This window comes from Cyclopterus lumpus, chromosome 23, assembly GCF_009769545.1.
Source record: "Cyclopterus lumpus isolate fCycLum1 chromosome 23, fCycLum1.pri, whole genome shotgun sequence".
Lineage (NCBI taxonomy): Eukaryota > Metazoa > Chordata > Actinopteri > Perciformes > Cyclopteridae > Cyclopterus > Cyclopterus lumpus.
Window position 1 is genome coordinate 167,484 of NC_046988.1, and position 11,966 is coordinate 179,449.

The following is an 11,966-nucleotide window of genomic DNA, read 5'->3' on the forward strand; positions in this document are numbered from 1 at the left end:
TAGAGTTGTAAAATTAACAGCTGCATCCAGAGTATTTTTCCTCGGCATAACGAAGGCACATCAAACCCACGGGACTGCACCGCCCCGGACCAACAACACTGTTCTTTACTTTTTAGTTATTGGCTTTTACTTGTAATTCATATTGGTTCACACAAACACTACATCAGGGGCGTCATTAGGCCTATTTTAGTGGGGCTACAGAATGTGGCTAACAGTAGTTTTAACGATTGTTACCTTTACATTCAGGTTTACCTGTAAGTCCAGGTAGTTACAGAATGTGTCTGTCTGTAGTTAACGAGTGTTACCTGCTTACATTGAGGTTTACCTGTAAGTCCAGGTAGTTACAGAATGTGTCTGTCTGTAGTTAGCGAGTGTTACCTGCTTACATTCAGGTTTACCTGTAAGTCCAGGTAGTTACATAATGTGTCTGTCTGTAGTTAACGAGTGTTACCTGCTTACATTCAGGTTTACCTGTAAGTCCAGGTAGTTACAGAATGTGGCTGTCTGTAGTTAACGAGTGTTACCTGCTTACATTCAGGTTTACCTGTAAGTCCAGGTAGTTACATAATGTGTCTGTCTGTAGTTAACGAGTGTTACCTGCTTACAGTCAGGTTTACCTGTAAGTCCAGGTAGTTACAGAATGTGGCTGTCTGTAGTTAACGAGTGTTACCTGTTTACATTCAGGTTTACCTGTAAGTCCAGGTAGTTACAGAATGTGTCTGTAGTTGTTAACGAGTGTTACATTCAGGTTTACTTGAGGCAAATGAAAGGGAAGTTAGAAACTGTCTCCATTGAGCGAGTGTGAACGAGCGAATTCGAAATACAAGAAATAACTATCGACATCTCTCTATTCTTTGCATTAATATATATTATCATATTTTTTTCCATTGAATGGTATATTTGACACTGAACTAGTTCATCTTTATCTCAGTGAAAGTGTCCAAATAAGCATAAAATATCACTATGACCCTGAAATTAGAGCAAAATCACACTCTTTTTGATTGAACCAATCTATGAACTGTCAGAAACAATAGATATCAGGGGTCCCAAGAAAAATTTGCTGCGTGCTATGCGCACACACATTCACAAGGGTGACACTCCCCTTGGGGCTTAGCCCCCCTTTCTTGGAATCCTACAAACGCCGCTGCTCTCCATCCATCTGATACTGGCCCGTCTGTCAAATTTTAAAAGTCAATGTGGCCCCTGAGCCAAAAAGTTTGCCCACCCCTGATCTACATTCATACTGTAGACAGGTAGATGGCGCGCTGGCAATCAGAATAGTCCTCCTGACAGTGTGGTTCTGTGCAGCCGCTCAGCAGCCGGTTGGGCCCTGCAACGGCCAGGCCCATAGTTGAGGTGGCTGGGGTCGGGATGCCAGATCCAACCCCCTAGATGTATCCTGCAGCATACTCTGTGCAACAGGGGAATCCAAGTCCTGGCTGGCCACAATGGGGCCACCAGCAAAAGACTGTGGCCGTGTTGAAGAACCCTGAAGAGCGTTGGCAAGATATGGGGAAATTGGGCAGGGGGGGGGGGGTTAAGCGTGAAGCAAAGCAAAGCATAAAGAAGGCCATCTGGCCATTTGTGAGCCAGGGCATCTTGACCCAGAGGACTGGTCCTCTCCATCAAGGAGAACCAGTGGGGGCAGTGGGTTGACATCTCCGAGGCAAAGAGATCCACCTCTGCCCTGCCGAAGAGACCCTAGATGCTGTGCACCACCTTTGGATGAAGCCGCCATTTCCCTGATGGAGGCTTGTGACGGGAGAGGGAATCTGCGACCTGGTTCCGCTCTTCTGATAGATACATCGCCCGAAGGCTGGTCAGGTGAGGGGCTGCCCAAGTCTATGGGGTCAGATCAGTCTCAATAATTGCAAATGCACACAGAGAGGCTCACAAATGCAAACACAAAGATTCACAAATGCGAACAGAACAATTTACAAATATGTTTGATTTACAAATGCACACAGAAGGATTTACAAATACCTTCCAATACACACATAAATATATTACGATTTATATAAATGTAAAAGAAAAATCACAAATACATTTCTGCATTTCTATGTGGATTCTTCTATTTGTGGATTTCTATGTATTTATTTGTCAATCGCACTGCATTTGTTTGTGGCGCAATCCACAAACAAATGCAGTGAGACTCCCAAGCCATGGCTGGATTCGCAAATACGTTTTTTTTCAACAGACCTATCTGTAGCCAACCAGATGTCGCCCTCATTTTCAGCCAATCACATGAGTGTCATTCGCTTCATTCGCACCTTAGAGGGGCGTGGCTTTACTCTGTGGAAACAGTTATCATTTCCGCCATCCACCATGGAAGAAATAACCACTAGTTCTGCTTTATACTTGTTGTGGACATCCCACAAATGTTGGAACATCTAACGCCCTGGTGTTTGGGTTCATAACATCACCCGTGGGCTCACACAGCTCGGTGAATTTCACCGACAACGTCTAAATGACTGCGGGTGAATTTTTCGAGTTTTTTACAAGATTAAACTGAAGTTTCAATGACTTACAACAACTTCCTTGTTACAACAAGGGGTGGGGGGGGGGGTGTACATTAATTGTGTATCCCTCCGCAAATTGCGCAACTGTGACGCTGGCAGCCTCGTGGGGAGGGGAGGGGGAGATGCGCTCATGTCATTGGCTGAAAATGAGGGCGACATCTGATTGGCTACAGATAGGTCTATGTTAAAAAAAACGCATTTGCGAATCCAGCCACGGCAGGGGAGTCTCATAAATCCCCCACTCACGTGTGAAGCAATCCACAAACAAATGCAGTGCGATTGACAAATAAATACATAGAAATCCACAAACAAATAGAATAATCCACATAGAAATGCAGACATAAATGTATTTGTGGTTTTTCTTTTACATTTATCCATCCATTATCACCCGCTTATCCGGGGTCGGGTCGCGGTGGCAGCAGGTTCAGCAGGCCGACCCAGGCTTCCCTCTCACCCGCAGCACTTTCCAGCTCATTCTGGGGGATCCCGAGGCGTTCCAAGGCCAGCCGGGAGATATAATCCCTCCTGCGGGTGGTGGGTCCACAGGGTGACTGCTGCTCCATGATGTTTTTTCGGGCTGAGCCCGACCGGGCCCCATGGGCGAAAGCCCGGCCACCAGACGCTCGCCGACGAGCTCCCCTCCTGGGTCTGGCTCCGGGGGGGTGCCCCGGTTTCCCTTGTCCGGGCAAGGTAGCTTCAGTCCGTGGACTACTTATCATCAGGGTTTATTGAACCGCTCTTAGTCTGCAATCCACAAACAAATAGAATAATCCACATAGAAATGCAGACATAAATGTATTTGTGGTTTTTCTTTTACATTTATATAAATTGTAATTTATTTTGTGTGCATTGGAAGGTATTTGTGAATTTTTGTGTTTGCATTTGTGAGTCTCTCTGTGTGCCTGATCTGACCCCATACAAGTCAGAAGGGCTCTGGACACGCGTAGCAGCTTTGCTGACCTAGTGCCACCCTGATGGAGTCCGACACAAATTGAAAAACCCAAATCAAATTCTTTATCACTGTCACTTTCAGTGTGGCAGTGATAAAGCTGACGCGGCACTCTGTCTGAGAGACAGGATTAAATGATCACACTCTTCCTCTCTGTACTCCTCACCTTTCTGCTCTGCTTTAGATCACTTTCAACTTCCTATTCTCTGCATTGTCAGCTTCTTCTCTTCCCTCCATCCCTGTCTTATTCAGTGGCATTCATGGTTCAAAGTAGCAGGTAGTCAGGGGGGTCTTTTTGTAGAGCCTGCTGGATTTCTGCTATAAACCAGCAGGAAGCACACTCGCATAGCAAGATGCTTAGCTGTAAGAGACTTTTAGTGTGAATGTTAGTTTGTGTGTCCATGCCAGGCGCTGAATGCTCTGGACAGGGCCCTGCAGCAGAGTCCCGGTGATCTGACAGTGAGAGCAGAGCTGCACTTCTCCAAAGGAAACCAGCTCAGAGAGATGAACCAGCTCGACCAAGCCTTCGAGGTACCACTCTCTTTTTTCTCCACACCTGCTCTGTCTCAGTCTCTTTAGCCGGGCTTCTTTCCAAATGTGGCATACATTTTGACCTGAACTTCCCAAAACTTGGCAAAGGAAAATGGAAGTTTACTCATAAGGTTGGCAGTTTGATCCCTGGATTCTCATGTCTGCATGTCGAAGTGTCCTTGAGCAAGACATTGAACCCCAAGTTGCTCCTCAATGCTGAGGATAGGTTAAAAGCAGAAGTCAACTTTCTTGAATGGATATGACAAGTTTTTAATGAATTCCTGTTTCATTTCATTCCTGTCCATATTATTATGCAATAATCAGGAGTTTGTTCGTCAAGATAAACGGCTGGTGATGCTAATTTTCCAGTCGGATGCCATTAAACCAAGAAGAGAGACTTACAAATGCAAACACAAAGATTTACAAATGCGCACAGAACAATTTACAAATATGTTTGATTTACAAATGCACACAGAAGGATTTACAAATAAATTAGACTCACAAATGCACGCAGAATGACGTGTCTGTGTTTATTTATTTGTCAATCGCACTGCATTTGTTTGTGGATTCTTCACATGTGTGTGGATTTATGAGACTCCCCTGCGGTGGATAGATCCGCAAATGCGTTTTTTCAACATAGACCTAGCTGTAGCCAATCAGATGTCGCCCTCATTTTCAGCCAATCACATGAGCGCATCTCCCCCTCCCCTCCTCACGGGGCTGCCAGCGTTAGTTTCTCATTTTGCAGAGGGATACACAGTTAATGTACCCCCCCCCCCCCCCCCTCCCCCCCATTGTTTTAAGTCATTGTAAGTTCGATTTAATCTGTTAAATCTTGTAGAAAATCTTGGCGCGGCACGAATGACGCGAATAGAGCGAAGCGAAAAGTTCGCCCGCAGTCATTCAGACGTCGTCGGTGAAAGTCACCGAGCTGTGATGTTATGTATACATGATACATATATATATATATATATATATATATATATATATATATACATGATATTAATGTTATGAACCCAAACACGAGGGCGTTAGATGTTCCAACGTTTATGGGATGTCCACAACAAGTATAAAGCAGAAATAGTGGATGACGGAAGTTATAACCGTTTCCACTGAGTAAAGCTACGGAGATAAGCCACGCCCCCTCTAAGGTGCAAATAAAGCGAATGACGCTCATGTGATTGGTTGAAAATGAGGGCGAAATCTGATTGGCTACAGCTAGGTCTATGTTGAAAAAAACCATTTGCGGATCTATCCACGGCAGGGGAGTCTCATAAATCCACAAACAAATGCAGTGCGATTGACAAATAAACACAGACACGTCGTTCTGCGTGCATTTGTGAATCCTTCTGTGTGCATTTGTAATTTCTCTCTGTGTGCATTTGCAATTATTGAGACTGATCTGACCCCATACCAGGACCTCGCGTGCGTGCATGCGTCTTCACTACAGTCATTCATTTGATATTGCATAATCCTTAGTTATTTATTTACCTTGACACTCCAACATGTAAACTCATTATAATACACAACCGCAAATTAAACATAGTTTTCTCACATACAGCGTAATTAGGCTAAATTATACATTTTGCAATGGTTATGTTAAGATTTTGTTATACTATAGTTATAATCTACATTAGTTATGTTTTTTAACACCACACTAAGAAATCAGAAATTGTTAAGTTCAACCGAAATTCTGAGCTTCCCGCGCTTTGAAAGAAGTCCTGAGACCAGTAATTTCTAATATAAAGTATTTAATAAAAGAATAAGGATCATAAGTATATATTTCTGTCCCAGCCGGGCGTGCTCATGTGTCGTTGGGTCCACAGACTATAATAACGATTTATATGAATAAAAAAAAGTTAAAACAGTTAACTGTCTACCGCCTTCACGTGAGAGGACAAATGCCTTACAGAGTTCCGAAAGGTATAATAATACTTTTTCAGTGATTACACTTATACAGCAACATACTTATACAGTGACAGTGATTTTTCTCCCATGTTTCCCTAACACATTCTTCAGAATATTCTTCATAATACCCCTTATTGATTATCATATCTTTCTTATGTATTAGTTTAAAACATGGACTTTCCTATTTACATGTGTAAGTATATATAAAAAAACAAAACTTTTTGTACAACACAAAACAACGGTTCCAGCAGTATGGAAGTTTGGCCACAGACAGACTGACGGGCAGATGCAGATTTTTAATGGTTCTTGGATGTGCTTTCATGTTCCCATTTTCGATCATGTGAGAGATTTGAATGTCAGTTCTGAGCTGGGCCCAGACCAGTATCTTCAGACATTTATAAATACAATTAGGCATTTGACAATATGAAAATCTCATGACACAGTTATCCTTTTAATCATCAAAATATGCTTAAAACTCTTGAAATGACTTTTTCTTACAATTTTAAAACTAGAAAAGCGCATTTACTATTCACACACATGCAGGCAGAGCAGCCACAGCATAGCAGTCAATTCAGTTGCATTCATTAAAAACCTTCGTACAGGGTTGTGTAGAGGTTTGAGTTGTGCTTATTTGTGCTTTAGAACATCACAGCCGTGATACAATCAGAAGAACGTTCTCACTAACGCCACTCTCTCTTCATTCACTTTCTAGCTTGCTCAACCACAGCGGAGGACTGAGCAATGCTGCATAATTACCTTTAAATCAAGCTTTATTCTCTTCATGATAGAGAACTAGATAGCTTTTCAAGACAATATTTACAATTAGCCGTATAATGGAAACTTATTGAGTGTTTTCTAATCCTTTATCGTCTCCTCTCTAACTAAGCCCTGTTGTTCCTTGAGTGGAATATGACACTGACCAGTCTATTTTTGTACTCTCCCACCAGAGCTACGAGCTGGCTGTCGAACTCAAACCTGACCAGTCCCAGGCCTGGATGAACATGGGAGGGATTCAGCACATTAAGGTAATGCAAACATCTATTCATTTCTGAAGTCAAAACACAACAATACTGCCATTATTTGGAAGATGAAAAACGGTTTGATTTTTTAAAAACCAATCCAACATGCTAGCTCCCTAATTATTTTGCTTAAAATGGCAAAAAGAGTTCTTGTCATGGTGTACAGTGATTTATTATTATTCTTTATGAATACTTGGGAGGATGTCGGTGGCAAGTGGCTGCGGGGTTTCGTTTGGTAATGACAGATTTTCAGATCTGGACTTTGCCGACGATGCAGTCGGGTATCGCTGGTCGGATTTTGTACCTAATGAGCGGTTACTCCGGGAGACTCGGATGAGGTATGTTACCTGCATTATACGAGAGCGCCAGCTGCGGCACTACGGGCATGTGGCACGATTCCCTGAGGCTGACCCGGCCCACAGGATTCTCTCTTTGAGAGACCCTATTGGGTGGAGGAGACCTAGGGGTCACCCATGTGCCTCGTGGCTTCATCAGGTTGATCGTTACTTCGGTGGGATGGGGCTGGGACGAGTGTCCGCCTGGAGGATGGCCATACGGAGACCGCGGGAGTGCCGTCGGAAGGTGGACGCAGCAACGCGCTGCCTTGGCGCATACCCCCATACCTGACCTGACCTGAATGAATGAAATATTCATTGGCTTAAAAACATAATGAAATGACTAAACAGAAAATAAGTAGATAAACAGTTAATTAAACAAAATGAATTGAATGAATAAAGAATAGGATGATGTGTACAATGAATAATGAGTAAAATAAATTTAAAAAGGATTACATGTGACCAGGTAGAATCCGTGACGGATATCATCAACATTATTTTATTAACTGACTTCAAGTTTATTTGGCGAAAAAACTTAAAACTCATACACACCTGGAAATGTATTATTTTCGGATGGGATGTTAAGCTGACAGTAGTTTATTTGGATCGTGCTCTGTTCCATCTCTCGCTCCGGTGGCAGTTAATTTATCTTTCTTTAGAATCTTCATACCTGGCCATCTTCTTCTTGAAGGTTCCCATTTTACTTTGTCTCCATCACTTTTTCTTCTCTCTCTCTCTGAAATATATTAGTATACTGAACTCTATGACCTTAAACATCAGTTAGACCATGTCTGCAGCAAGTTAAACTGAAACCTCATATATATATATATGATTTCTTAGTGTGGTGTTAAAAAACATATTTTCCTAGTATTTAGATGGTTTGTGCATCACCTGGGTTTGCAGTTAAGCTATTGACAGAGCAGCAGCCCAAGTTAATTCTGGATTGAACACATATATTGCTGCATACATGTATTGTTCTGTATGTGTGTGCAGGGAGACTATGCAGCAGCCAGGATGTACTACAAACGAGCCCTGCTTCTGAGCCCTGGCTCCAAACTGCTGAAAGAAAACTTGGCCAAGCTGGACCGATTGGAGAGAAGACTAACAGGGGAAGCGTAACCCACCACAGTTCCCCAGACACTGTACCATCCTGGGCACAGATAAGGGGAGCAGGGCACAGCCCAGCCCTCGGAAGCCCAAACACCAGCCATCAGGCAGCTGGATAAAACAGACCTGACCTGGTTATTAAGATCACCAGCCTGAGTAAGAGCGAGACGAGGATGAACTTGTCAGGGCTACAACGTATTAGGAGTTGGACCGTGTGTGGCGTCAAAGAGACTGGTCGAGCTATAGTTCAGACCCCTTTCCTCGGGGAAACTGAAGGGATTGATTCATCTTTGTCAAGGGATTGCACATCTGCTTTTGACATTTGTGTTTGATTGATTTATTATTTAGGTCCATGTGAAGGCATTTCCTTTATGGCACACAGTAATTCAGTCCTGGGATACTTTCTCATGTATTTACATTAGTGCAGTGGGCGTGTGTGGAACATGTTGTTATTATTATGAAGTAAATGAGCCAAGAAGGAGTCAAAACCACTGACCAGGATCACGGTCACAGAAAAATCACAGAAGACTTCATATTCAACACCAAACCATAGGTGGGACATTGAAGGACAGTGATTGTTTTACAAATCACAAGCAGGGTTGGGGAAGCTGCTTTGAGGATGTTGCTAATGAAGATACGGGATACTCTTCATTGAAAGTAATTAAGGCACAGCAGCACTACACTTTTGTTGAAAGAAGTCAGCTGCCATTCCAACTCTCTTCTCCATAATGTCAAACCAAACCAGTTGCTTGATTCTCTCCCAAATCACAAGACACTGAGTGCAAAATCTGCACAACTGTAGCATTTGGTGGTGCTACAGCCTGCAACTATAAATGTTGCATACCATTGAAAACCCAAACAATACTATACTACATGAAGTGCTACTCTTCAATACTGGTTACGAGTACGTCTCAAGTATTGTCCTAGAGTTCATGAGCTGAAATTCCATCAATGATTTCTTTAAACATTCATGATGAAATTGGCATGAAGCAGCTAGACTCCGTTGGCCTTGTGGAACTATATATTAGTGGTGTTTCTTTTTCCTCACAAGAACCGACGCCCACTTGCTATAAGCAAATTAACCAGATGAAAGCAAAGTAAAATGTTGTGGCATTAAAGCTAGGGTTGGTAATCTTTAGAAACTAGTGATATTACACTAGATCATCCTTACCCTAACCCTATGAAATAGTCTACCAAAAACCCCTGGCCAATGTTGCCAACTCTTTTCCTAAGATATTAGCAAGCAGCAAAAAGTAGCGAGAAAGTCTCCAAGTTGGCAACACTGACAGCCCGTCCCTTCAGGCCTCTTTAAGGCCAGTCCCCCAGGATCTTCATAATGTACAAACAAACGTGCCTAATGTTCGTGCTCACAGCTGTTCAGCTAGCAGCTTGTGAAAGACTGATGCAAAATGCTCACATGGCCAGTGTATGCACAGGTAGGTAAGCAAGCAGGCAGGTAGGCCGTCATCACCAACCATGTAATTTGGCCCAAATGAAATCTGAATTATTACAGTCCTGCGACAGCCGCAGATTTCTTTTACTTTTGTTGTCACAACATTTGATTCATTGATTGCTGTTGGCCCTTCATGATAATTTCAACTAATATAGCAAACATGTTTTTGAAGATCACCAACCCTAGCTTTCATGTTAATGAGCTACAGCTGATGTAATTTGCGACTGTCAACATTTGTCATTTCAACCAGCAAAAGCAATGCACAGTGCCAACTAAACTTTTCATATCTGCCTGTGATGATCTGATATTAAATGTTTCTGTTGGTGTGCACTTAGTGTCACTTGATGAAACGATCAGCTCCAAAACGTTAGTAAGTGGACCGTTGAGTTTGGATTATTTTGTTGAAGAGATGAGGTTTGACTTTATTCCCACTCTTTGCTTGAGTATATGAGTGAAAACAGTATAATAAAATGCAAACTCTGTAAAGATCTCGGATTATATGATAAATGTAATATGATTCATAACAGCTGCAATTTCTTTAAACGTAAACTCTGGATGTTCATCTGACCTCCATTTCCAGAACTAGCAACAAGATTATATTGTGAGCCTTCTGCGAGTATATTAAGCTAGTTTATCTGCTCCTGTGTGAGGAGTCGAAACGTGTGGTTTCATGCGTACTATAACCTCTGAAGATTGCTATTTGGTTTCTTGTAGTGTTGTTGATTATGAATGAATATTGTTGTGGAATGACAATGGGATTAAAATGAAGTGGCTAGTGCAATGACTGACTTGCACCAAGAAAATAAAGTATATGTTTTATTAAATGGTGTTTGGAGTTATTACTATAAATATTAGAAATGTTTATGTATAAGCCTTGACAACCTACTTGCACCCATACAACCGACTTTTTAGATCAACAAAGATGTTCACATCTTTATCTGCTGAATTATTATTGCAGCATTATACATAGAGAAGGAGAGAAAACCAATTGTTAAATGTTTTGAGAGAGAGAGAGAGAGAGAAAAAAATTATGATGAATAGTGATGATGATTCCAGGTGTTGGGAAGTCGTAATGCATATATGAAAATGTTGTAATGCCTTTGTTGTCTCCACATGACTGTTCAAAGCAGCATGAAATATCCAATATCTATGAGGGGCCGTTTAGGCTATAACTATTGAGACACTCTCACACGCACTACTGAATCACTTACACACATACTAATGAAACACTCGTACATTCACTATTGAAACGCTTGTACACTCACTACTGAAACACTTACACATACATACATACATACTCTGTAAATACTCTTACGCTCTTCTGTGTCATATACACATACATATGAAATGCTTACATGCATACAAGTGAAACATGTATACGTATCTATCTGTTTTCAGTTAAATGTATGTAGGCTCTTACATGAGGATGTGCAAGCGTCTCACATGTATTCATACAAGTAATTTCAGTAGTGACTGTGAGAGTGTTGACTCCAAATATTGACTCCCAAAAAACAACCGTCTCTCCATCAGGTCCTTCTCTCGAGCGAACCATAGACAACATAGAATTTAGGGTAACAGTGTGGTCATCAAGCTCTCTCAAACATCTCTCTTCTCCTGGGTCTTGCTGTAGGCATTGAACGCAGTGCAGCACCCTATTGAAAAAATCAACGACGTCATCGCGATTGCCAATTACGAATAAGGCCTGCAGACAGAATACGCCTTTAAATACATATATAGTCATACATTAAACTAAATGAATGAGTGAAAAGTCTGAATGGTGAATTGAAAAAAAATAGAAAGGTAACTCGTCAAATATTGGGACATTCTGATGTAGACTTTCAAAATAAAAGCTCTGGACTAGCACATTCATGTGCAAATGTCTCTAATTTCAGATTTGATTTGAAAGGAAATGTTCCAAAGTTACAAACTAATTTCACTTGAGATTAATAGTGTACCACCTCAAGGTGTCACCCAGAGACAATCAAGACATTCTGATGTTTGATTTTAAAATGAAAGCCCGTCAAAATCTCCGTCATGCGCCAACTTCAAATCAGTTCATGAGACCATTTATGTCTAACTTTAGATTATATCTAAAAGAGCATGGTCCATAGTTAGAAACTAATCTCACTTATTATGGATAGTAGA

General features: G+C 41.7%; 1 protein-coding gene across 5 annotated transcripts in view; it reads left to right on the forward strand.

The window, feature by feature from the left end:
* Window positions 1–10,645, forward strand: part of tmtc1 (transmembrane O-mannosyltransferase targeting cadherins 1) — a 65,260-nt gene extending 54,615 nt beyond the window's left edge. For all 5 annotated transcript variants that reach the window (XM_034525867.1, XM_034525868.1, XM_034525869.1 and 2 more), the window contains 3 exons: window positions 3,877–3,999; window positions 6,855–6,932; window positions 8,255–10,645. In XM_034525867.1, coding sequence (XP_034381758.1) covers window positions 3,877–3,999; window positions 6,855–6,932; window positions 8,255–8,380 — 327 coding nt within the window. In that variant the 3' untranslated portion in view covers window positions 8,381–10,645. The remainder of the gene's footprint in view (window positions 1–3,876; window positions 4,000–6,854; window positions 6,933–8,254) is intronic.
* Window positions 10,646–11,966: the final 1,321 nt, after the last annotated feature.